The 26,745-nt window shown below is 38.0% G+C and overlaps 1 protein-coding gene across 1 annotated transcript in view; it reads right to left on the bottom strand.

Annotated features, from left to right (window-relative positions):
- The window catches only part of LOC127786474 (protein SENSITIVE TO UV 2), a 40,645-nt gene extending 13,900 nt beyond the window's left edge, over positions 1-26,745 (bottom strand). The window contains exons 1-6 of the mRNA XM_052313893.1: positions 26,343-26,745; positions 26,178-26,216; positions 23,962-24,080; positions 8,859-8,956; positions 8,434-8,756; positions 1,254-1,322 (exon numbers count right to left, since the gene is read on the bottom strand). Coding sequence (XP_052169853.1) covers positions 1,254-1,322; positions 8,434-8,756; positions 8,859-8,956; positions 23,962-24,080; positions 26,178-26,216; positions 26,343-26,597 — 903 coding nt within the window. The 5' untranslated portion in view covers positions 26,598-26,745. The remainder of the gene's footprint in view (positions 1-1,253; positions 1,323-8,433; positions 8,757-8,858; positions 8,957-23,961; positions 24,081-26,177; positions 26,217-26,342) is intronic.

Genomic DNA, 26,745 nt, shown 5'->3' with positions numbered 1-26,745 from the left:
TAGAAGAACTTATAAAAGTAGCTACAGAATTTAAAAGCCTAGATTGCAAGGCTCTATTTAACGATTTTGATTTTTTAAAAGACCATAAGAGATTGTTTAGTTGTGGAAAACAATTTCCATTTTTCTATCCCCAATTTTCTAAAAAATTTCTAGTTTTCATTTTCCATAGAAAATTTGAAAAGCACGTTTAAATGTTAGAGAAAATTAACTCATTTCCAATCTGGAAAATTCAAACATATGTTCAGAAAGGAGAGAGAGATTTTTCTTTTGTGTAACTTATGTTAGAGAAGAAGATGGTGATGATTTTGGGAAAATTTTGTACAAAACCATGCTTCCCAAATCTCCAAATTGGTAAGGAAAACTTAAAAAACTCACTTTAGGATTTTTCTAAGTTCAATTCAATTTTGTAAAATTGCATTTTCCAAATCTCCATTTTCTATTTGGAAAATTTTTGTATTTGAACAAGTTTTCCAGTTTTCCATTTTTTATGGGGAAACTTTCTGGAAACTGGGGTTGTTTCCACAACTAAATAGGCCCCTAAAGTTCTATGTTTTTGAAAATCTATTGTGGTCCATGTAGTCAACCCAACGTGGTGGTTAAGGCTTGTGATTGCTGTTGCAGTTTGGTCAAGTGAACCAGCAAAGGAGCTGCCACAGATCAAGAACATAAACATTAAATCTACAGACTTGATAGCAGAACAGGTTCTACCACGTTCTTTATAACAAGGGAACAGTTTCTAGTTCCATAGAAGCAGGTAGGACTAGGAGTATAGGATATACACCACATCACATGTTTGTTACTGTTCAGCACATACAGCTATAGATATTTGTGTATGCCATGTCCATGTATACTCATACATAACAAACTAACACTTCCTAGTTTTAATCTAAATTTAGCCTGTTTACTTAAAAAATACGTCAGTCATTCTAAGCTTTATTATGATGATAGTTCAAGTTAACATGCTCGGTACCCTTTCTAAAATGGCTGTCATAACAATCCTCATAAAAAAGTGGCTGCAAGGACAATGTCTTATAAAAAGAAAGACCCATAATCTTATCCCCAAAAATCCATTTCGTGCAATTGCTTACCTTTTACAAACCAGCAGTTCCAGCTTCTCTATTTATCTATTATCCTAGAACTTTTTCCTCATTGATTCAGAAGAGTGTTATTAACTTCACAGTATATTGCAGAAAGTCTATTCAGAACCAAATTTAATGTAGCAAACCCATAAAAGTACAAGTTCTGTAACTCACATTTTCAAGACTGCAAAGATCAAGTAAAGCTTCAAACAAAGCATCCAAATTCATCATCCCTGTATCAATCTGCAATGAAATAAGAATCCGTTAAAGATAGCAGGGAAGATCAAAGATTTTCGCAAAAATTAACTATAAAGTGTTATGACTTTCACAAGCCTGATTTTGATAAAACAATATGTTGCTACATAATCAAACACAATTGCAAGAGGTAATTATTCAAATTAGTTTTTGTACATTTACACAAGCACTCTCAAATAACAAAGGCAGTTAATATCAGCCAAAAACCATAGGCCACTCATGAAAGAAACAAAACTCAACACAAACCAAGACTGAAACTTTCATAAAGACACAAACACAGGAGTTGAAAAATACACGAATGACTATTTTGGGCTGGATCCATGGGAAAGAAGAGAAAGTATGGATATCAAGTAGATGATTGATGCTAGATTTATGCAGTTGGAGGATGATCCAAATTCCTTATTACATGGTAATCTGATTAACTAAATGGCATGTTATTGCAATGACAGACATTTAACAGAGGAGTGTCGCACCGTTAGAGATGAGCTAAGGTATGAAAGGGAAATCGGGAATATTAAGAGAACAACTTGGGGGAGAGATCAGTTGGAGAAAGAGAACAACAAGAAGACAAGGGAGAAAATCACCGAGAGAGAGGGAGAAATATTAGGGAGAAACAGAATATTCAATTCATTCTCATCATGCCTTCTTTCTACAGCTGAGACAATATATATATAGCCTCACTTTAGCTACCGAACAAAGCTCTCTAACCACCTAAACTACAAGACAAAAGGGAAAAATATCCTAACAACCTCTAGCTACAAAACAAACAACCCTACCAGAAATAGAAATTAAAAAACAAAAAACCAAAAATACCCTTGGAATGTGACAAATTTCCCCCCTTTAAATGTTTCTTGTCCCCAAGAAACTTATTACCATTGAGCCATTGTTATTAATCCAATTTCAGCTTTCTCTATCAATTTTACTCTTCTTTCTTTCTTTCTCCTTCTAGGCTTTTTCCTCCTTTGTTTTATGTTCCAATTCTCTTGCTTTTTCTCTACTAGGACTAGCACCAGGGGTAGTTCAATGGACTTTGCTTCCTCTGTCGGTCCATCGAATAATTCCTCATTAACAGGTTGATAGTTGAACAATTTGTCAATAGGCACATCTTGCTTTATCTGCTCTTCTTCTGGTTTATTGACAGCTGAGTTCACTACAACAAACTTCTCCCTCGCAGGAGCCTCAATAACCTCTCTGGTAACTATCTTTTTTCCTTTGTCATCCTGAATTGTCTGCTCCAATTCAGGTCCTTCCTCATTTCCTTTAGGTTGTAGCCCATGCTTTTTGTTGCAACTCTCATCTCCAATCTAAATTAAAGAAACAGAATATACCTTAGAAAAACATTCGACTAAAATACTAACCTGAAACTTCTGTGAAAACGAAATAAGTAAGTCATCCATCTTGTGTTTGAGGTTAACGAGTTAAGTGCGTGCTTCCTTGATTTCTTTTCTTATTGCAATGCATTCTTCTGTGATTGCTTTTCTTGTTGCAGCGCATTCTGCTCAATAGCAACTTGCCTCCACTTGGAGTTATCCGAAACCAATTACTAGGTTGTTCATCCTAGTTTCCAATCGTTTCATCTAATTTTCTTTTTCCATTACCAGTGCTTGCCTCATTCGTGCACCTTCTGCCGTCTTCGATGTCGCCAAAACATTGGACTGATCATTGTGAAGAGCGCCTGAAGGTCGCCTGCAGACCGCCTGACTCATAGCTAAGGACCTCAGAATCTGCTGCTCTGAGTCGTCTCTCCAGAATGGTCGGAATCTCTTTCCGATCAAGGTGGACAGCTTTTGAAGGCCAATAGTTCGCTTCACCAGTATGGGTCGGAGCTTCCGATCAAGGTGGGAAGCTCTTGAAGGCCACCGGTTTGCTTCATCAATTGGGGTCGGAACTTCCGATCAAAATGGGCAGCTATCAGTGGCCAAAGTTGGCTCTAATACCAATTGTCACACCCTTAGAGATGAGCTAGGGTATGAAAGGAAAATCGGGAATATGAAGAGAACAACTTGGGGAAGAGATCAGTTGGAGAGAGAGAACAGCAAGAATATAAGGGAGAAGCTCACCAAGAGAGAGGGAGAAATATTAGGGAGAAACAAAATATTCAATTCATTCACATCATGCCTTCTTCCTACAACTGAGGCAATATATATATATAGCCTCTAGCTACCGAACAATGCTCTCTAACCACCTAAGCTACAAGACAAAAAAGGGAAAAAACAAAAGGGGAAAATATCCTAACAATCTCTAGCTACTAGACAAACAACCCTAACAGAAATAGAAATCAAAAAATAGAAAACCAAAAATGCCCTTGGAATGTGACAAGGAGAAACCTAAATGAAGACTTCTTTCTACCCACGTTACCCATCAAATAGTTTAGGAAATGTGGAAACTGCAAATCATTTTCTTTGCATGAGTCTAGGTAGGAAAATTGATAAAAAGGCAAAATCTTGGAAGATTTACAGTGGTTCTTACAAGGAATACCTAGAGGAGAGAAGATCATTGTGTAAGATGGCTTAAATGGTCATGTGGGTAAAGTGAAAGGCATAAAACTGTGCATGGCAATTATGGCTTTTAAGAAAGAAATGGTGAGCCCAATGCAGAAGGCTCCCCATTAAATAATAAGGGAAATGCTATTTTGGATTTTGGGAAGGATGGTCCTAGTTCTTGTTGTGCACAAATAAGAGGACAGAAGAGAAGATGATGCCGTTTTGTTATGAGCAGTAGTCAGCTTTATTCTCAGTTGCTTAAGTGGCTAGTTAGTCTTGTGTTTTTTAACAAACAGTAGTTATCTGCTCTATTTGGTCAGCTGTCAGTAACAGTTAGTTGGTTAGAGATTCTGTTGAGTAGTATATAAACTCAACTAGTCTCCTTATATCATTTGAGATCCTAGTTATAAATTTGAGGGTTCAGTTCTTTCTTCTCAGTTATCTCTCAATTTTTCTTCCTTTGCCACAGCATATGATCTCATCATATAGCCAACCCCATCAATTGGGAATACAGCATGTATTGTTGTGTTGTTGCATATGATCTCATTATAACTGTTGAATTGTTGACCACATCTCAATGAAAAGCTTAAATTGGTAGATAGAGGATTCATTTTATCTTTTCTACTGTTATTTTTATTCTCAACAAGTCCCTTCACATGTGGCCAGGCTTCCACTGCAGAACTGGCCCAAACAAATGCAACTATTTAAATATAGGGTTAGCAGTGACGTCTAAACTCAAAATCTTTGCCTACTCTAATACCATGTTAGAATTGTTAACCACATCTCATCTTAAAACTTAAGCTGGTAGATATAGAGCTAACCTAATCTTTTATATTATTTTTTTCTCTCAACAATAATGTCATGTACCTTGCTGTTAGTTTTGATTGTACCTTTTAATAGCATGTACATGGTTGTACTTAAGAGGTTAGCCTTCTATTGTACTTGATTTGAATATTTGGCAGCCCTATTGGCACCAAACCAAACCAATGCTACCTGGATCAGCATATAAGACTAATCCAGCATAATTCAAGGCATTGAAGAGTATTATTGAGACAATTCTGATTTCTATCTCTCTCAATTTCCCTCTCTTTCTCTCGGTTCTCCCTAATCTCTCTCTCTGTCTCTGTTCTTCCTGAATTCCTTTCCCATTTCTTCTGATCTATCTCCCTCAATTCCTTTCAATTATCTCTTAAAACCCTAGGTTAAACCCTAGGAACATGACAAATAACTAATAACATGTCTAAGAAATAGGATGAAGAATTAATGTATAAAAATAGATCATTAACAACCCAAGATTACTTTCTTATATGAGACAAAAGGATAACTTATGTTGCACAGATTGTAATACAGGGACAATGCCTGATCACTCAACATCAACTTATGATCTTTGATATCCATGTTAAAAAAAGAGAGAGAGAGAGAGAGAGAGAGAGAGAGAGAAGGAAGAATGTGTCACACACGGCGATTACTTCATGTTTTTCTTTCTTTAGTATGCTGTAATTGTTTCCTTTATTTCTGTTATTGCTTATTATGACTGTTGCTTTAAATTCCAGCTGTAATAGTTTGTTACTAGAGAATATTCCAGGGAAGGCCCACATGTAAGGGTTAGAATAGGACAAACCGGTTGTTATAACCGCTTAAGGGAAGGAATCCTCTATGGCAGCATCCATGTCAAGAGGTATATGTATCCCCCCTAGTCCGTTTGGGTCGGGTAACAAGAATATCATTGACAATCAGAATCTCTCTATTTCTCTCTCTCTCTCGCCATTCCCCTGCTTCTTTCTACTCTCTCTCACTTCCTTCCTTTCTTTCTCACTTCACTACTGCTACCATTGAGTAATTCCAAGTTAGCTAACTAACTCGAGCCACCAATTGTGACAGAATGATAAAAAAAAAAAAAAACAAAAGCCAAGAATCAAATAATGGGATTTAAAAGGTAAAAACAAATTATTTTCAAAGAATAAGTGTGTGGTAGAAGAGATTGGTGTAAAGCAAGAGAGGCTAATGCAAGTTGAATTGAGATGGCCATAATTTTCATAACAAAACAAAAACTATTGTAGGAGAATTGAAAGTCTTGTGGTTGGAATGGAGAGGTGCAAGAAAAAATCAAAATCAAGAAATCTTGTTACAAGCATGTTGCAAAATCAAAATCTTATAATAAATTTGCATCACTGACTTGAAACAAGAGATGGAGAAAAATCTAAAAAATAGAAAGAAAAACAAAGAATTTGAACCAAGTGAAGTGCATAAGAGATGAAACTCAAAAGTTGTTGGTAAATGAGGGGGTGATCAAGGAGAAATAGGACTATTTGTTGAAGTTATTTAATGAATCTAGAAAAAACAAACATTATGTTGGGGCATCTTAGTAACTTCAAAGAAAATAGAAATTACATGTTCCATAGGCATATTTATCCTAATGAAATAAAGAAAGTTATGAAAAAGATAAAAGATGGAAAAATAGTTCAACTAGATAATATACTTACAGAAAGTATAAACTAAGGCGTCCAATGGAAAGATCCAGAGATGAGGAAAAAGATTTGAACATTGTATTTATGGACTTGAAAAAAGCCTATGACGGAGTCCCAAAAAACTCTTACAGAGAGTTCTAGAGAAGAAAAAGTGTGGATTATTTATACACAAGTTATTAAGGATGTGTATCATTGAATAGAAACCCAAATTGTAACAAGGATCTGCACTAAGCCCTTACCTTTTTGCTCCTGTGATGGATGAAGCCACAAAGTAGAGCCAAGAATAGGTGCCTTGGAGTATGTTATTTGTAAACAATATTATCTTAGTTAATGAAACCAAAAAAAAGGCATGAATATTAAACCTGAATTATGAAGAACACCTTAAAATTGAAGGGCCTGTTTGAAATAACTTCTAGTTTTATGCTTTTCAGTTTTGATTTTTATTTTTGGTGTACAATTTTCATTTCCGTGTTAAAAAATGAAAACATAAATACTGCTTGATAATTATATTTCACTTTCAGTTTCATTTTTTATATTTTTTCTTGTCCCTCCCTGCCACCAACAACCCCTCTAGCAAGTCCCGGTGCGATTCCTAAGCCTTTGAGGATGGTGGGCAACCCAACTTGTTGGAGGGGTCACTGAGAGTTCAGCAATTAAGGTCATCAGTGACAGGGAGAGTAGGAGATGGAATAAAAATGAAAGCAAAACAGAAAATGCAAAAACACCTTTTCTTGTTTAGTTTTTATTTTTTCAAAAAAATTCAAAATTTTTGAAAACAAAACCAAGTAATTGAGCATAACTTTTTGCTTCCATTTTGATATTTTGAAAATGATAAAAATTTGAAATGGGTACCAAATGTGAGCCCTAAAGTTTTCAAGTTGAGTTAGTCAAAAACTGAATATATAGTGTTAAGTTCAATAAAAATAGAATGGTAAATGGTGTCATTGTGAGACTTAAAATCCAAGTTATTCTTAAAAGATTAGATTAATATCGTCGATCAATTGTTCAAGAAAAGAGAGATTATTAAGAATGGTACTCATTAGATTCAAGAAAGGGCAGTCAAAGTGAAGAAAAATGTGTCTGGCATTTTGTGCAATCGTAAAATTCCTTAAGCTAAAACTAAAGTTTTATCGAATGACTATAAGGCATCTTCGTTGTATAGCTTAGAATGTTGGTCAATAAAAGTATGTGTGTGAGACTGAGAGGGTGATATTAAGATGAATGACAAAAAAAGATGAAATTAGAAATGAAATTATACAAAAGTGATTAAGTGATACCCATTGAAGATAAAATATGCAAACACGATTTACATGATGTGAATATGTGAGAAAAAGACCAATAGAAGCACATGTGGGACAAGTGGATGAGATGGATGAAATTTATGACAAAAGATGAAGAGAAAGACCAAAGAAAAACTTGATAAGAAACCCTAAAACATAACTTAAAATAGTCTTACAAAAGATATGGTCATGGATAGAGATGATTGGGAAGCTAGAATTCAGGTAGCCAACTTGACCTAGTTGGATTAAGGCTTGGGTTAATAGTTGCTGCAGACAAAGGATTAGTAATAATAGCTCTGTTTTAAGGACAGGTTATACTCAAATAGTGTAGGGAAACTTTTATTTTGGTAACACATCTACAGACAACAAAAATGATGCCATAGCATCCAATAGGAAGAGATAAGGCTAGGTTTTCCAGTCAACCTAAACCCACAAAACGGCGGGAATACATCTACACAGTAAAAAGAAATTGGCATGGAAACTCCAAAGGGTTTCTAGTCAACCTAAACCAATATAAAACTAACCTATAAAATAAAATACCACTTAAGTTTAGCAAGTTCCAAAAGGGTCACACCATGTAAAACATCGCCAAATCAAGGAATGATTGGGGGGGAAATCCTTTCCCTGCATCAATGTGCACCTTTGATGCCATGAGACTTCTACTTTTCATTGTCAGTTGACAATCTCCTCAAGGCTATTGTTTCTCTAGATAAGCCTAATAGTATCCATTTCTATCATCCTTGACAAGATATTGATATTTAAACAATTTGCTAAAGACAGTAACATACTTCGACCAAAAAGGAAAAGAGCATACAGTCTGCAGCATATCTTATGCTAACTGTAATAGCATTCTTGAGGGATTAGATACCTTAGTCAACATGGAATAGAGATGAGATACTTTTGTTGTTTCCTGCAAACCCACTTCAGAAGATCTTCCGTCTGCTAGAGATTTCATTGTTGCTTCAGAAGATAAACCCAAATATCGAAAAAGAACATGAAAATCTGTTTCACAAGCCACCAACAATTTTGAAGCCAGATTTCTCAGTGACCCCCAGCCGCTTGATGAGTCCCAAATAGCCAGTAACCTGTTTCGACAATATTGAGGACTTTGGATACCAGTTTCCATGGATAAACGGGCAGATTCCCCAGATCTGTCTGTCTGAACTCCAATTGCTTTAGAAGTTGATGTAACTAACAGACAACAAGGATGTCAACAGAAAAGAAGAAAAGTACAGGAAAACTGGAAAGTCGGTAATCTCAACTTTCTATCACTTATTTGAACCAAATGCCCACCTACATTATTCTGAGAGCCAGCCTGATAGTCTGAAGAGTTACCATTTTGAAATCCTCTAGAAATTCCAGGACTGTCAGGAGCACGAACTCCGTATTCCCTGTCATTACAGCCAGTGTCATGCAAAATTTTCACACATATGTTCTGAATAAATGTGACTTTTAGAAGTCGATTGACAATATGAACGTGTGCCACCAACCCCACCTTGATTAGGATAAGATGTAATTGATGCTGCTGATGATGATTATGTTATGGATAAATGCAAAGATTTTAACCATCAGAACCAATTTAGTGTCTGGCAATGATAAGAACATTGCATTAGACAACATGATTTGTCAAATGCTCAAGGCACACTGAGGCGCAAGAGTGCTTGGAGCCTAGGTGCAAGCCTTTTGGATGCAAGGCGCACATTTAAAAAAATTACATTTTATACTTAAAACTTATACATCATTATTTTCAATATATACCTATAAAGGGGTAAATGCAAACTTATAAAATCATAAATAACAAATAAATGGGCTATTTTATTGTTCTCTCAGATTTCTTTAAATTTTTTCTAGTTATTAATGGTTAGATTCTACAAAGTGCATCAAAAAACTAAAAAAATTACATATGAACAAAAGGTGGGTGCCTTGTGCCACAGGGTGAGGCAGACCTTAGCACCTAGGCACACACATGATAGAGCAAGGCGCCCTCAGCTGAGCCTTGAGCCTAGACACCCCTAGCCGTGCCTTGGGCGCATCTTTGACAACTGTATTAGAGAATAAGAATTTAATGGCATGTTCAGGTTTTAGGTTGCTAATGAGCCACCTAACTCAATTGATTCTGGATTTGACTTGAAATGTCTGATCTTGTATTACCAAAATGCAAGTCTTAGTTGATGTATCAACAACAGGCTGTATTATCTTAAGAATCCATGTTCAATCTGACACCAAACAAGGTGCTGAGTGTGGTGAGATCTTAATCAACAACAAAACATCAAACCTTTATCCCACTAGGCTGGTCATCTGGTTCATGGTTAAACATTATTTGGATGAAATGTAATTACAGTTTATAAGCTCTCCTCACCCTAAGATGACATAAAAAGACGAGTATCTCGCTACACTAATGCAGTAAATAATAGTTACTTTCATAAGGAAATATGTTCAAGCACAGAACTGAAAAAATAAAACTGATTTGTAGAGAAATGGTTGATATCAGTAATGACCTTAACTGGTAACCCCTTCAATATGGGGATGCAACAAAGATTATCTTGATAAATCAACCTTTAACTACATCACAATTTCCTCCAGACTTCTAATATCACCCCCCCCCCCCCCCCCTCCCCGGCCCAAGACAGCACTCAAATGCAAAACAGATGGTTCTCTGAAGAATGGAAACCATATCTTTATCTCTACAAAGAGTATTGAAATTACATTATGTAGAAAAACAGATTAAAATTCTTTTCATATATTCGAATGAATGATACAGCCCCTATTAATAGGGAACTAGAGTACAACATAGGAAGATTACATGTAGTACCAATAAGGAAAGCTAAGCCATACAAGATACAAAAGAAAGGTCAAAGAATCAAGAATAGGAAAGTATCTAAATCTGGATGAATCCTTTCCAAAACACTGACAATTAGATCAGTGTTAAATCAAGAAAGATTAGACTAATTGATCATAGTCCAATGATCCCAATTGTTGAAGAGATTACTTGAGCGCCTATTATGTTAGAATAATTAGTTGTTATTCTGTTATGCTTTTATAGCGCTTGCTGTATTAATTGTTCTGTTAGCAGTTAGATGCGTTTGTATATAAGCTCAGCGAGCTTCATTATAAGTTGCTGGAAATATTATTCATCTTGGAGATTGTTCTTTTATTTCTCTTGTGCCCTAGATCTCTCTAAATCTTCTCATCTTTACACCAATGATCTCGTGAATCAATCAACACTCCCCCTCATGCTGGTGAATTAATTTCTATCATTCCCAGATTGCCTATAAGCTCTTCAAATCTCTTGATAGGCAGACCCTTTGTCAATAAATCAGCTAACTGATTTTTCGAAAAAACAAAAGGTATACAAATCACCCAGTCTCTAATTTTTCTTTTATAAATGTCGATCAATCTCAACATGGTTTGTGCGATCATGTTGCACTGGATTATGTGCAATGTAGATAGCTGATCAGTTGTCACAAAACAGTTTGATTGGACCATGACTAGGAATCTGCAAATCATCCAAGACAATCCTTAGCCACAACAATTCACATAGACCAAGAACCATAGCCCGAAATTCAACTTCTGCACTGGACTGAGCTACTATACTTTGTTTTTTACTTCTCCATGACACTAAATTTCCTCCTAAGAACACACAATAACTTATAGTAGACTTTCTATCCACAAGAGAACCCCCATAATCAGCATCTATGTATCCAGTAATTGCCAAATTTTCCCCTAATTTAAACAAAAGCCCTTTTCCAGGTGTTGCCATTAGATAGTACAAGATCCTTCTCATTGCTTGCATATGTTCTTCAATTGGACTATGCATAAATAGGCTCACCAAGCTAACAGCAAAAGCAATGTCAGGTCTTGTATGGGATAAATAGATTAAACGGTCCACCAACCTTTGGTACCTTCCTTTGTCTACTGGTTGGCAATGAGATCTTCCCCCTAATTTGAGGTTTGGTTCCACTAGAGTACTAGCTATTCTGCCTTCTAGCAACCCGGTTTCTTTCAACAAATCCATGGTATACTTCCTTTGAGAGAGGAAGATGTCTTCCTTAGAGTAAGCTACTTCTATGCCCAAGAAATACTTGAGCTTACCAAGATCTTTCAAAAGCTCCAGCCAAATTTTCCTTTAGGTCCTACTGCTCCTTAACATCATTTCCAGTGACTATAATATCATCCAAATACACAAATAAAGCTGTCAACTTACCCTTCTTAGAATGTTTAATAAAAAGCGTATGATCTCCTCTACTTTGTTGAAATTCTATTTGTCTTATAGCCTTAGAAAACTTGTCAAACTAGGCTCTTGAAGGTTGCTTCAGCCCATAGAAAGCCTTTTTCAACGTACATACCTTGTCTAATAGGTCTCTAGTGAACCCTGGAGGCGGCCTCATAATAGATCACCATGTAGGAAAGCATTTTTCATATCAAATTGCATTAACTCCCAACCACAACAACTAGCCAGAGATATAAGTATTCGGACAATGGTCATTTTTGCCACTGGTGCAAATGTCTCTAAATAATCAATTTCATAAGTTTGTGTGTATCCTTTAGCAACCAACTAAGCCTTTATACCTTTCCAATGTACCATATGTATTATACTTCACATTAAACACCCATTTGCAGCCTACAAGTTGAATCTCTTATGGTTTAGGCACCATCTCCTATGTTTGATTCCTCTCCAAGGCTCTCATCTCTTCTTGCATGGCATGTATCCAATTCTAGTCCTGTAATGCCTCATCTACTATCTTTGGAATGGTTATGGCATCAAGAGAGGACAAGAAACTCTTATGTTTGGATGAAAGACGATGATAGGAGATATAATTGGCCTTGGGATGTTGCGTGCAGTTTCTAACTCCTTTTCTAACAAAAATAGGTAAATCCAAATCATTGTGAATGGCGTTGGAATGAAAAGGAGACTGAGGTGGTTCAATACGCCTTGGAATAAATGTCGATCCCTGCTTAGCACACGAAATAGGCCATAGTTATCAAAGGCGCGCCTAGGCGCGAGGCGCCTTAAGGCGCCAGTTTGGCGCCTCGCCTTGGCCAAGGCGAGGCGGTTTTGGCGAGGCCCTCGCCTTGCGCGCCTAGGCGTGCCTCATGAAACTGAGGTTTTTTACTTAAATCTTGCAGCCCAATCGCGCTTGCCTCTCCTCCCGACTGCATCCAGCCGCGCTTGCCTCTCCTCTCCAGCTCGCTGCTCGCTCCTCACTCCTCCCGACTATAGCATCTACCGTGCTTGCCTCTCCTCCCAACTCGCTGCTCGCTCGCCCTCCCCCGATCTTCCATTCTTCCTCTTCCTCTCTAGCCCTAACCGCGCGGCCGCGCCTGCCTCCTCTCTTCCTCTTCTCTCCAGCTCGCCCTCGCCCGATCTTCTTCTTCCTCTCCTCTCCAGCTGCGACCCCCTCCTCTCTTTCTCTCCAGCCCCAGCCCGATCCTCCTCTTCCTCTCTGCCGCGCCTGCCTCCTCTCTTCCTCTCCTCTCCAGCTCGCTGCTTGCTCGATCTTCCTCTCCAGTCTCCAGCTGCACCCTTTCTTCTATTCTCCTCTACTGAGTCTGCCCACGCCACGGTCTTCTCCTCTCTTCCTCGCCTCTTCTCATCTGCTCTTGAGCTCTTCAAGTTGAAGCTGCTAAGGGCCTAAAGCTACCGCCGCCGCTGCCCACATCTTCTCCTATATTCATAATTTCATATTGTAAGTTCTTTAGTTGTATTTTATTTGTTTATTTCTTGCATTTTTGCTTAATTTATTTTGCTGGCAGCTGGTTGCTGAAATTTGCTTTTAAGTCTTTATAATTTATTTCTATAATTAGGAGAATTTTGATGAAATTGGAACTGTGTTGCAACAACCCAATAAATGTCGTCAACCACTTCCAAAACGGACCCGGCATGGAATTATTTTAAAGCTGATCCTAATGATAGAAATACCACCACATGTAAATTTTGTCGTAAAGTAACAAAAGGTGATATATTTCGGACGAAACAACATCTTGTGGGCGGTTTTAGGAATACTAAAGCTTGTCCAAAATGTCCTCCATCAGTAAAAGAAGAGATTGGAGAGTACATGCAAAAGAAGAAAAATAACAGGGATGAGCGAAATATAGCATCGTTAGATGATGATATTCAATTTGGTGAAGGGTATGATGATGATGATGATGAGCCGCTGCCTCAAAGTAGAAAAAGACCCAATGTATCTACCAGAAGTGGAAGCGGTACTGGTAGTATTGGTAGTGTTAAAGGGCCAACACAAAAAGGTCCACTTGATGTTTTTCTTAAAGACCCAGAAGTTAATGTGTTGAAAAGCAAGGGCAAAGGAAAGCAAACAATGTTGGGTGAGCATGATTTTGCAAAAAAAGAGTTAAGAGCTCGAGTTTGTAGAAGCTTTGCACGATGGATGTATGATGCAGGCATTCCATTCAATGCAGTGACATATGACAGTTTTAAAGTATTTATAGAAGCAGTTGGTCAGTATGGTCCGGGTGTGAAGTCGCCTAGTTACCATGAAGTCAGGGTTCCTCTTCTCAAACAAGAGGTGGAAGCCACTCGTGAAATGATGAAAGATCATGAAGAGGCGTGGGCCAAATATGGATGTTCCATTTTGTCAGATGGCTGGAAAGACAAGAGGGAAAGGACATTGATTAACTTTTTAGTCAATTCTCCTAAAGGAAGTATGTTCTTGGAGTCTGTTGATGGTTCTAGCTATTCAAAGACTGGGGAAAAGATGTTTCAATTATTAAGTAAATGTGTGGAAAAGATTGGAGTAAGAAATGTGGTACAAGTGGTCACCGATAGTGCTTCAAACAATGTTTTAGCAGGTATGAAATTCATTTTTGTAATTTGTATTATGTTTATAAATAGAACAATTTGAATATTCATTAGATATTTATTATTTACTAATATCTTGTTAATTTCACTCTAAATAATAACAGAAAGATTTTTGGAGGCAAAATATCCTACGTTGTTTTGGACACCATGTGCAGCGCACTGTTTGGATTTAATGTTGGAAGATATTTTCAAGTTGCCTAATATGAAGAAGACATTTGAGAGAGCTGTTATGGTGAATAGCTATATCTATACTCGTTCGGGTCTAGTAAACATGCTTAGAAGGTTTACTGACAAGAAAGAGTTGTTGAGGCCTGCAAAAACACGGTTTGCAACTGCCTTTATCACTTTGGGCAGGATGCATAGTCTGAAAAGCAACCTTAGAAGGATGTTTACCTCCGAGGAGTGGATGACAAGCAAGTGGGTAAAAGAAGCGGGGGCTAAAAAGGTTGTAGAAGTGATTTTGATGCCTTCATTTTGGAACAATGTTGTATTTGCTTTAAAGGTGGCTGGTCCATTGGTGCGTGTATTGCGCTTAGTGGATGGTGAGAAGAAGCCTGCTATGGGATACATATATGAGGCCATGGATAGGGCCAAAGAAGCGATTGCTAACTCTTTTAATGGGGATGAAAAGAAGTATGCACCCATTTTTCAGATTATTGATAATCGATGGGATGTTCAGCTTCATCGCCCCTTGCACGCAGCTGGTTGGTACTTGAACCCAGAATATTTCTATAAGGCTGAACATATAGATCCAGAGATCATGAATGGCTTATATGAATGCATTAGAAAGTTAAATCCAGATATAAAGGTTCAAGACCAAATTGATGCTGAGCTTTCGATATATAACAATGCAGATGGGTTCTTTGGAAACTATATGGCTATTAGAAAGAGAGCTGAGAAATCACCGGGTACATATATATATATTACATTATATATATAATCATTCTAGATAATAGATAATAACTAACCCATGAATTTTATTGGACATCTGAATGGTGGGCTTCATATGGAATGTCAACACCCACGTTGCAAAAATTTGCAATTAAAATTCTTAGCTTGACTTGTAGTTCATCTGGGTGTGAACGTAATTGGAGTGTGTTTGAAAATATAAGTGCATTGTACATATACACTTACAATTTTTATTAGTAGTTGGTTTGTTTCATGTAACTTATTCTTAGTATGTTTTTGCATAAATTGTTGCAGCTTCATACTAAACGAAGAAACAGGCTTGATCAACTTCGTTTAAACGACTTGGTGTTTGTGAAATACAATAGAGCATTGAGGCGTCGATATCAAATGCGTGATACCATTGACCCTATCATATTGACCGACATTGATGAAAGCAATGAATGGTTGACTGGAAAACTTGATGAGGAGAATGATAAAGATGATGAAACTGTTTTTCCAGATGACATTGGGGATGGGTTGCCATGGAGTAATGTTGCTGCGGCTGCAGGAGTTGGAGAGCCTAGTTATCAATTTAGAACTAAACAAACTCGATCACAATTAGGATCAACTTCGGCTTCGACTTCAAAGCGGCGAGTAACTCAAGAGATTGAAGAGGAGGAAAGTGAGGCAGGGACCGAAGATGATGAAGACTTGGAAGAGGGAGAAGAATTGAGAGATGAAGAAGAAGATGAAGGGGTGATTGAAGGGGATGATGAAGATATTGACCTTGATGTTGATGATCTCCTTGATGATGATTGATTAAAAAACTTTTTTATATTGATTGTGGACTTGTAATGTTTATGTGTTTGTTTAGAACTTTGCATTATAATTGGTACTTGGTAAAGTTTAAGACTTTAAGTTTGAACTTTGATGATGTTTCTAGTTTAGAATTTGCATGATGAATGAATTAACTTTGATGTTGTTAGTTTATAGAATTTGAAGATAATGAATCATGAATGATATGAATGTGTTATTATTGATAATTTGATAGTTGTTTATGATTTTACAAGATTTTGAGTTTTTTTCCTAAAAGGTGCGCCTTGCTTCGCAAAGGCGCGCCTCGCCTCGTGCGCCTCGCGCCTCAGGCTCCAGGACCTTTTGCGCCTCGCGCCTTTCAGAACTATGAAATAGGCTAAACCCTTCTCCTGAAGACATATGGCGAACCCTTAAACCTAACAAGAGATGGCATCAATGGTTGATCTAGAAGAGGAGAACTTAGGTGAGGGAATGCACCAGGTGGTGATGATGACTCTTCTAAATCCCAAGACTCTGGTACAGGGTGTATAGGCAAGTTAGATAAGTCAAAACTAGGCTGTGAGTTAGGTGCAGATTCTGATGAAGTGTTTGGCTGTTGTCCAAGGTCCAAGTCCAAAATGGGAAGATTTCCATGATCCCCATGGTCACCAATAACTCTCCCCCTGGTGACCAGAAAAGGAAGGCCCCAAAAAGGATTGAGTTTCAAAAAAGGTTACATTCTTAGACACAAAAAAAAATGGAGTGAAATGATGATAACATTTATAGCCCTTTTGGATAGGAGAGTAGCCAATAAAAATGCACCTAAGTTTTCTATGATCAAATTTATCCTTGCGGTGTTTAGAAATGTGAACAAAAGCCACACACCCGAACACTTTGAGAGGAAGGGGAGCATGAAGGCCAATTTCAAGGAAGTGAGATGAAAGACACTGGAAGGGACTGAGATTTTTCAGCACTTTAGAAGGAACCTAGTTAATAAGATAGGTTGCAATTAACACTGCCTAGCTCAAAAAATATTTAGGAACGTGATACTGATGTAGCAGGGCTAGAGTCACATTAAGTAAATACCTCATTTTTCTTTCGGTAACTCCATTTTGTTGTGAAGTATCAACACAAGAAGATTTGTGGATGATACCATCTTGCTCAAAGAACTTATGTAAATGTTGATTAAAATAATCTCTTACATAATCAGTTCTAAATCTTCTAATAGGAACCCCAAATTGAGTGGAAATCATCTTGTGAAATAATGGTAGGATGTTGTAGATGGCTACCTTATCCTTTAATAGATACACCCAAGTCATCCGTGTGCAAACATCAACAAATGAGATGAACCATCTAGCCCCGGAACAATTGGGAACTCTAGATGGTCCCCAAACATCAGAATGCACCAAGGAAAAAGGCATGAAAGAAATTTATTACTAATAGAATAAGATACCCGATCATGTTTAGACAACTCACACACATCACAATAAAAATCAATAATATCTAAACCCTGAAATAGAGAAGGAAACATAGTCTTTAATAGGCTGAAAGGGGAATGTCCTAATTGAAAGTGCTAACATCAGGCATCGGTCTTGGCGGAGGTAGGTTGAGATGAACAAGCCATAATAGGTTTATCCCCTGTAGACAACTCATAGTCTCTCTGTAAGTAATATAGCCCATTTTGTGCCTTAGCAACACCAATCATCTTCCCCGAGTCTAGGTCCTAAAACACACGAGTATGAGGAGAAAAGCCGCGGCAATTAAGGTCTTTAGTAAGCTGATGAACTGAGATTAAGTTGGTAGAAAGGCTAGGCACATGAAGCACATATTGGACAGAAAGAGAAAAATTTAAAAACACACTTCCTTGTCCAACTATAGGAACTGTATGACCAGTACAGTAGCTATTGTTTTGGAACTAGCTACTGATTTATAGGTTGCAAAAACATTCAGGTCATAGGTCATGTGATCAATAGTTCCAGAATCCAAGATCCACAACTCATTCTTAGCAGTAGGTGAGGCAATAGAGGACTCATAATTAAAGTACATACATGTTTGGGCTAGAGAGTATGATCCTCCTTGGACGGTCTGTAGGAAAGACTTCAGCTCCCTTATCTCTTCAGCATTCAATTCTCCCAGATCAGGGGTGGCAATAGAATCAGCCTTTTCTGTTGGTTCCTTTTGCTCTTTAGTTGCAAGGTGAACCTTTGCTTGATTCTTAGACTGCAGGTTTCTGAATCCTCCCATCTTGTTTAAAACAGTTTCTTTCCCATACAATTTAAAGCATGTCTCTCTAGTATGTTTCGACTTCTTACAGTATGAACACCATAAGCCTTCTTTATTCTGCTGCTTAGAGTGAAACATATCCCTTCCTTGTTGTGACTTAGTCCAAGATCCCTGCACCTTGTTGGACACCATAGCTGACCTTTCTGGGTTATGATTATTAAACATAGCTATCCTCCGATGTTCTTCACAACAAATTATAAAGAACACCTCATTTAAAGATGGGAATTTTTCTCTACTAAGAATCTATACCCTTACTTAATCATACTCAGGATTAAGTCTAACCAAGAACTCTACAATCCTATCTCTTTCAAGCAGAAAAGTAAGAATGACAGCATCTTCACTACACACCATTTTAATGTCCTGATAATGATCCAACTCAAGTCAATATTCATTCATTCTATTGTAGTAATCAGTTACTAACAAGGACCCTTGCTTAGTGCTACTAATTTTTGTTTTAATCTCAAAGACAATCGATGCATCTTGCACCTTAGAATAAGTTTTCTTAACTGTCTCCCAAATATCCTTCACGATAGTGTCATGACCCAAGTAGTAAGTAAAGGGCAATATAGTAATAGTATTATAATAATAGTTAGAAGATATTTTAGAAGCACACAGGTTGCATGTGCTAGGCCGTTAGTGAGCTTGTAATGCCTATATAAGCCTACTACTATTGGTTTGTTGGGTATGCTGAAAATTATTGAATTGAAATTCCATTTTCTTTCCTCTACCATTCTTCCTCTCTCGTTCTTCTTCTTCTCTCTTTTCTATTCTCTATTTCTCCCTCTCTTTCCCTTAATATCTCTCCCTCTAACTACTGATTTCTCCCTCCTAAAATCTGATTTTCTTCCCCAATTCCTCTTTAACTTATCACGAACCCTAGGTTCGTGACAAATGGTATCAAAGCAGTCCATCCTTGGTTGTGGTTGTGATTCGAGTTGAAGATCGGTAAAATTACTTCCAACGATTAATTCCTGTAGGCGCGGCTAGGTGTTGCGATTTTGATCGAGAATTCCAACCGGAGTTTTGTGGGGTACTGCTGCTTTGATTGGTCAGTGATTTCGACCCAGACGGTAAGAAGCGGATCTGAGCGACTTCTTGAACCCATTGTAGTTGCTACCAGACTTCGGAAATGCCAGGCGAGAGCAGTTCCTTGGTCGTCGACTCCTTCTGCTTGAGTTAATCGAGTGGCCTTCTTCGGTTGCTTCACCCTTCTTCTTCAGTTGCTTCACCCTTCTTCCTCCATTACCGAAACGAGAGCAAAGCAACCAAACCAACTCTCAAACAAGCTCCCGACGATTTATTCATCTGACCATGTACTAGAGCTACTTCAGCAAGGAGTGTTGTTGTGACGCTCCAGACTTGAAGGCGAAGCCAACCCAAATCTCTGCGGATTCCGTTTGAGGCGAATTAAGTCTGGGCGACTTCTTGAAGCAGTGGGTGAGGTGGCGTTCATTAACCGTAAGCCACAGAAGCGGAAGAGTGGATCGATTTTCTTGGAGGCGAGCAGGAGGTCCATCCGCGGCTACGATTTCAGTGAGCCGGAGTTGAAGTGGTAACCCAGCGCTGGCTGTTCGATCTTCAAGAGAACTGATGAACTCCTTACCAGCATGATTTCCTACAGCTGGGCGAACCCCTACCTGTGTCAGTTCTCTACTCTTTTTTCTGTTGATTAGTTGATTAATTTCTGGTTGAATCTCAGAAATTAAGTTCAACGTCGGCTGATATTTGAGGTTTGGAATTGGAAGACGACTTGGCCAATTGATTCCAATGCAAGGAGCTTGACTCTCGGAATTTGAAGGCGATTACAGAAACCCGGATCAGCAAGCGATCTAAATTAGTTCCGTGACTTCGGCGATTTCGGTTGTGAAGGTGACCACTGTAGCGCTTGATTCACACTTTTGATGGAGATCTAGGGATTCTAGGAGGCTAATCAAGTTGCTGGAACTGTGCAACTTCTTCCGCTGCTACAATAAACTTGATCTTGAAGCAGAACAGTGGCTGCAATTTGCCACTTCTTGGATCAGCTTCAGGATGACTGTTGAGAGGTACACGCTGAAGAGAAGTGAGGGGTTTAGGATGTACAAAGCTCTTGTTTATTGGCCTTCAAGTTGTCCTACTCGTGAAGCTAGGGGAGGCAGCGCATACATGGAGCATATGAGCCTTCAATTGCAGCAGAAGAAAGCTTCACTTTCAGCTGGAATGGAACCTCAATGGCAGCCAAAGAAGGTTGCATTTCCAGTTGGGTGTCCTACTCGTAAAGCTAGGGGAGACAGTGCATACATGAAGCAGAATGCTTCACTTTCAGCTGGAATGGAACCTCAATGGCAGCTAAAGGAGGCTGCATTTTCTGTTGGCAGCAACAAGGACAAAGGAACCAGCAGTGGGTTTGATGAAAAGTGCAAGGAATTCGGTCGAATGTTTTGCGAGAAGCTACAAGAGTTTGCGATGATACTGATTAAGAAATATCATTACAACTTTCCAGTGGAATATTTTGATAATTATCACGGAAGCTTTAACAAGGAGGAATTCCTTGGAATGGAGCAGCAAGAGGAGAAGCTAAAAGAAAGAGCAAACAAGGAAGCAAGGAGCATTGATCATTTTATGGAAGAGTTGGAGCATGAATCAGAAATGAAGGAAAGGTGGAATCAAGAGCGTGGTCAACATTGCAGTGAAAATTCTGCCCCATCCAACCGAAATGATGAGCTGCCAGATGATTTTAAACCAGATGGGAAGCCTGGATCAGTTGATAATGAGCTGCAAGCTACCAAGCTTAAGGTTGGGAATATGTCTCCTCAGGTGGATGAAAATTCAGTTATTAAACAAGCAATAAATCATGTTGGGACTAAAGAACCACTGGCTGGAACTGAAGAAAACTTGTCAAGGGTAACCAATGATTTTGAAGAAGTAAAGAGAGGTTACAAAGACATCAGTTTAGGCCAAATGTTGCAAGAGAAAGAAACTAAAAATTGTGTTGAGAATCAGTCTACAAATCAGATTGATGATGAGAACTGCTATGAAGATGGCTTACTTGTAGCTGAAATATCTTCCAATGTTGTGAAGGTGTGTAGATCTGATCCTAAAATGTGCCACAATGTTGCTGTAAATTTTGAGGTTGAGGAGCAACATCAATTGAAGGCTGAAGGACTGCAAGTTTCAGCTGTTGCTTGTGACCAGAAGCAGCTAAATGCAATGAAGGCACTAGATGATGATATATTGACTGGATTTGGCATCATATTGGATCCTCAATCTATGGGTACAAGCTATCTTAATCTGGTAGCTATCACCAACCCACGGGAAATGGTATGCCGCTCCTTGGAAGAAGATGCAGCTTTGATTGCACTGATTATCATTTCGGTTTCAGCCGAGGAGTATCCAAGAACAAAGAAGAAGCGGCCTAGAAAGGGAATGATAAAGGAAGGAACAACCAAGCTAGAGAGAGTTGGTATTGGTTGAGGAGTAATGGTTAAATTGTTGTAAGTTCTTGGGGACAAGAACTCTCTCAAGTAAGGGGGAATTGTCATGACCCAAGTAGTAAGTAAAGGGCAATATAGTAATAGTATTATAATAATAGTTAGAAGATATTTTAGAAGCACATGAGGTGCATGTGCTAGGCCGTTAGTGAGCTTGTAATGCCTATACAAGCCTACTGCTATTGGTTTGTTGGGTATGCTGAAAATTATTGAATTGAAATTTCATTTTCTTTCCTCTACCATTCTTCCTCTCTCGTTCTTCTTATTCTCTCTTTTCTGTTCTCTATTTCTCCCTCTCTTTCTCCCTCTAACTACTGATTTCTCCCTCCTACAATCTGATTTTCTTCCCCAATTCCTCTTTAACCTATCACGAACCCTAGGTTCGTGACAGATAGATAGAAACATATAATTTTTGCTTACCTCTAGTAGCATCAAACTCCAAAGCCATGACATTAACATTGAATCATCTACATCCCAAGCAGCAAACGTTGGATCGAAAGGCTTGGGCGCTAGACAAGTAATGTGAGTGATTTTCCCATGACCATTCAGGAATGTTCACCAATTGAGACCACTAGAGGTAATTTTCGCCATTCATCCAGGCAATATAAGTGATGCATCCCCGGTAGCTCACCAGCGGGAGCACCACCATTCATCCAGGCAATATAAGTGATGCATCCCCAGTAGCTCACCAGCGGGAGCACCACCATTTGGTTGCTCGAACGGTATAGCATCTCTAGCAGGGATGGGAGAAGTTGTTACAGAAATTTCTAACATGATATAGGATTACAGGAAAAAAATAGCAAGGGAAAAACACAACAAGAAAAGTCAATTGTGGCAATGAAGGCTCACAATAGATGAGTCGGAAGAACAAGTTAAGGCTCTGATACCATGTAAAAAAACATATTAGAATTCTTTTCATATATTCAAATGAATGATACAGCCCCTATTAATAGGGAACTAGAGTACAACATAGGAAAGATTACATATACTACCAATAAGGAAAGCTAAGCTATACAAGATACAAAAGAAAGGTCAAAGATACAAAGAATCAAGAATAGGAAAGTATCTAAATTTGGATGAATCCTTTCCAAAACACTGACAATTAGATCAGTGTTAAATCAAGAAAGATTAGACTAATTGATCATAGTCCAATGATCACGTTAAGATGGAAAATTATTCAATAACAAATTTTGGCTTTTAAAAGACAAGAGGTTTATGAAGAAGAAGTATGAAAGACACCCCATGAAGCAACCTAGCAAATAAACCAAGTTCTTCTTTGCAAAAAGAACAATACAACACACAATTTTATCCATGATAATAATAACAGCTAATAACCCTTTTATTCACACCTATAACATGCCTAGCCCACACCATATGTCATCCCATAACCTAATCAATCATTCACTCTAAATGAACATCTCTCCTCAATATCCCATTATATATGACACATCATTTTGCCCACAATATTGTTAGTTGTGCCAAGATAATTCACTATGATGACTTTCCCAAAGTCCTCCTACTTTGTTGCCAACCTCCAAACCATTACCTATGAGAACCGTATTTAAGTAGGAAAGAGGTCATTACTTCCTTAACACCCATTTTCCAAAAGCCCAGGAACTTTCTCCTGCTTACCAACCAAAACTATAACTCATCATATCTCCAAGCCCAAAGCAAATCCTTCAGGAATGTTTCAATTATTTGAGTGATTGAGCATAGAAATAGAAGAGCAAAATGTGATGCTATTAAAAAAGTAACTTACTTTGACAAGACTATCACTTTTCCCCATCTCTTTACAATAAGTACTCAACTAAGTAATCAAGTAATCCATGATATGTAAATAGGGACTGTTACACCAAAAATCAAGGGATCAATCAGTTACAACCTTCTCTCCAACATTTATGCTTTATTAAATATTAAAAATCAAGTCAAGCACTACTAAGAGAACATCTGACGTGCAGAGAAAGGGTATCCACACAATAGTCTACAAGGAACATTGTTGGCACAAAAACCAGAAGTACACAAGCAAACTCTTAGAGCATCCTAACAGCTATAAATTCTTAATCAATCCCAATCCCCATGCTTAGATTCAAGCAAAACAAAGCTCCAATTTTCTATTATATGGAACAAAAGAAACTCTACGTACAAGTTTTTGCTCTTTCTACACTGAACTTCTGCATCTTTTGCTTCAATCTGTGCATATACAGATTTAAGTTGCTCTTCTTTCTCGTCCCTATCCTTACGGAGTTGTAAGCAATTTTGCTCCTGAAAGTTTGGAAAAAATCATCACTTGAGCGTATGAAGTGAAGACAACTGGACAATCATAACCATTAACGTGTAGAAGTAGTTTTGGATAGACAAACTATGGGTATTTGCAAATCAGGAAACCATGGAAAATAAGCAGTAAATATAACAAACCATGTAGAAATATGATTTTATTGGGGAGACTCTCATGCAAAATTCAATGAGTGTAAACAGAAAGCCTTGATGCACTCCAGGACAGAACAAGTCATCATGTAATGATGATGACATGCAAGTTGCTAGCTGCAATTTTTAGTCAGAAAACAAGTATCATTTTGTCTTGTAAGAATTTTTCTATTACAATGGCATTAAGAGGGTGCTGCATGCAAGTTATATTGACATACATAAGAAAATACGTCACTCACGTGCATAACTCTTACTTGACAGTCATTTCAAAGTCCAAAAATGAGTTAAAATAAGTATCAAAAATGCCCAATAACCACTTATATGAAAGAGAAAAACTCCACTTCTCAATCAAATGGTTCCTCCTTCATCCTAAAGTTGTTAATTGTGCGAACCCAGTCACCCCAGACATCAAGTAGAGAGGCACTGAAAACATAGAATTTCAGTTCTAGATCAAGTACCATAGAAAAATAATCATCCAAACATAGGGCACATAGAAGATATTAATGCACGTCTCAAACTACCCTATGGCAAAATATTCCCCACAAACTTTATGCAAAAAAATAAAGGCCTGTAAGTTTCCAACATTATCTTACTTTTAATTTTAATATTAGGGATAAGTACATCTTACACTCTAGTAACAGATGAATAGCAAGGACTTCCCACACCAAGTTCTTTCATTCTTTTTTTTTATAAATCACATTGAATTCTTTCTTTGTCATGCCATGCACATAATCATCAATTGTTCTTCTATAGCAGTGGTGATCACATGATATGCAATGCCCCAAGAGCCTAGAGAAAAGTAATATATATCGAGGATAAGTAAGGAAGAAAATAACACCAACTGAATATCTTTTGAGTTGAATGTTGGCAAATAACTCCTAAGTTAAGCGTGCTTGACCTGGGGTAATCCAAGAATGGGTGACCCCCCTAGGAAGTTCGCGTAGATCCATCAGAGTAAGTTGTTCCGATCCTTCTTATCGCTCGATACGGGATATTACATAATACCTACATCCCTCTCTAATTATCCAATCACGCATCTTACCTGAACTAGTAGAGACCAAAATGATGGTGATCATGTGGCCGGGTTTCAATTATATGGGCAATGAACAAGTATATTTTAGTACTTCCAAGTTACATCAACAAGCGAGTTTAAGTGAGGAACTCCACCGTACACTCCATTTACTATTCATTTAGTTTTTATGTCTAAGTGAGGAACTCCGTCATCCATCTCATCTTGCAGACATAAACTCAATATTGGGATATGTACTTCCACTTAATTTCAAAATGACAATTTAATTACATCTCCTTACGCAATTTGGATATTTATCTTAAATCTGATTCGTTCACAGTGATAACTGCATACCATCTAATACATCAACTACATTGTGTACTAATTATATATCTTTGATCCACTCAAATCGCCTTTACTTGTAAGGAAGAATGCACAGGAATAACATCAAGGTCCCTCAAAGAAAAGCATTTATAAAGTAGGCGATGGTCCATGCACCGGAAAATAGTCAAATGGGATGGCAATGAGTCGCCCATTTATACATACTTATTTTAACAAATCTTCAAGTAAGTTTTATGCCATGTCTTAATTTTTATACTTGTTTTAATTTTAAATGGGTAATTGGGACCCATTGAGCATTTATACAATTTTTTTTTTTTTTTAAAAAAAGCCTTATGTCTATATATCAATTTTTATAGTTGTTTTAAATTTAAATGGATAATTGGGACAACCCATTGCCATTGGGGCATCCATTGCCATCCCCAGTCACACACACCAAAACTAAGGGGGGAATGGAGACTCGAACTTTAGTATAACGATCCAAAAAAAAAAAAACTTTAGTATGAGAGACATGGAAGTAGAGCGCGTCGACAAAAAGGCTACGGTCACATGTTCGTGCATCTTTGGATGAATGTGCATATACATACCAGGCGAGTGAGATCCTTCGTAACACGACCTAGCTCTCTCTGCAACCACAGTTCATTATATCATTCCGATCAGATACACTTTCAACTTAAATCATCCACTAAAAAGTCCAAACAGAAGAACAGAAATTGTTGAAAGCCATATAAATAACAAGAGAGAGCCGAAACCGTCAATCTCTGGATTTCTTCTTCCTTGGGATTACGAGATGGGGGAGAATGGGGGACAACGCCGGAAGCCCGATGGAAGTCCTTCTGGACGGCGTCTCCGTTCCACTGAGACAACTCCCGAGGAGGCGAAAAGCTGATGTCCTCCTGCGGCGGGGGCGGCTGGGTAGGGTTTGCAGATAAGGCGAATTGCTCGACTTGCAGGAGTTGGTCCAAGAAATCGTCGTCCCATTCTTCAAAACCCTCGCCGTCGCCCATCCCCGTTGAACACTTCTGATCAATCGTCTTTTACGAACTCACGATCTACCCTACCTGTTCTTGCTCCTTGTGATTTTGTTTCTTGTTTGTTTTTCTGTCTAAAAAAACAACACCATGCAACTCAGTCTCTGCCACTGCTCTAGGTAGA

Source organism: Diospyros lotus, chromosome 12 (assembly GCF_014633365.1).
Source record: "Diospyros lotus cultivar Yz01 chromosome 12, ASM1463336v1, whole genome shotgun sequence".
Classification (NCBI taxonomy): domain Eukaryota; kingdom Viridiplantae; phylum Streptophyta; class Magnoliopsida; order Ericales; family Ebenaceae; genus Diospyros; species Diospyros lotus.
The sequence above is the reverse complement of the archived record's forward strand: the minus strand, read 5'-3'. Positions and strand labels throughout refer to the sequence as shown.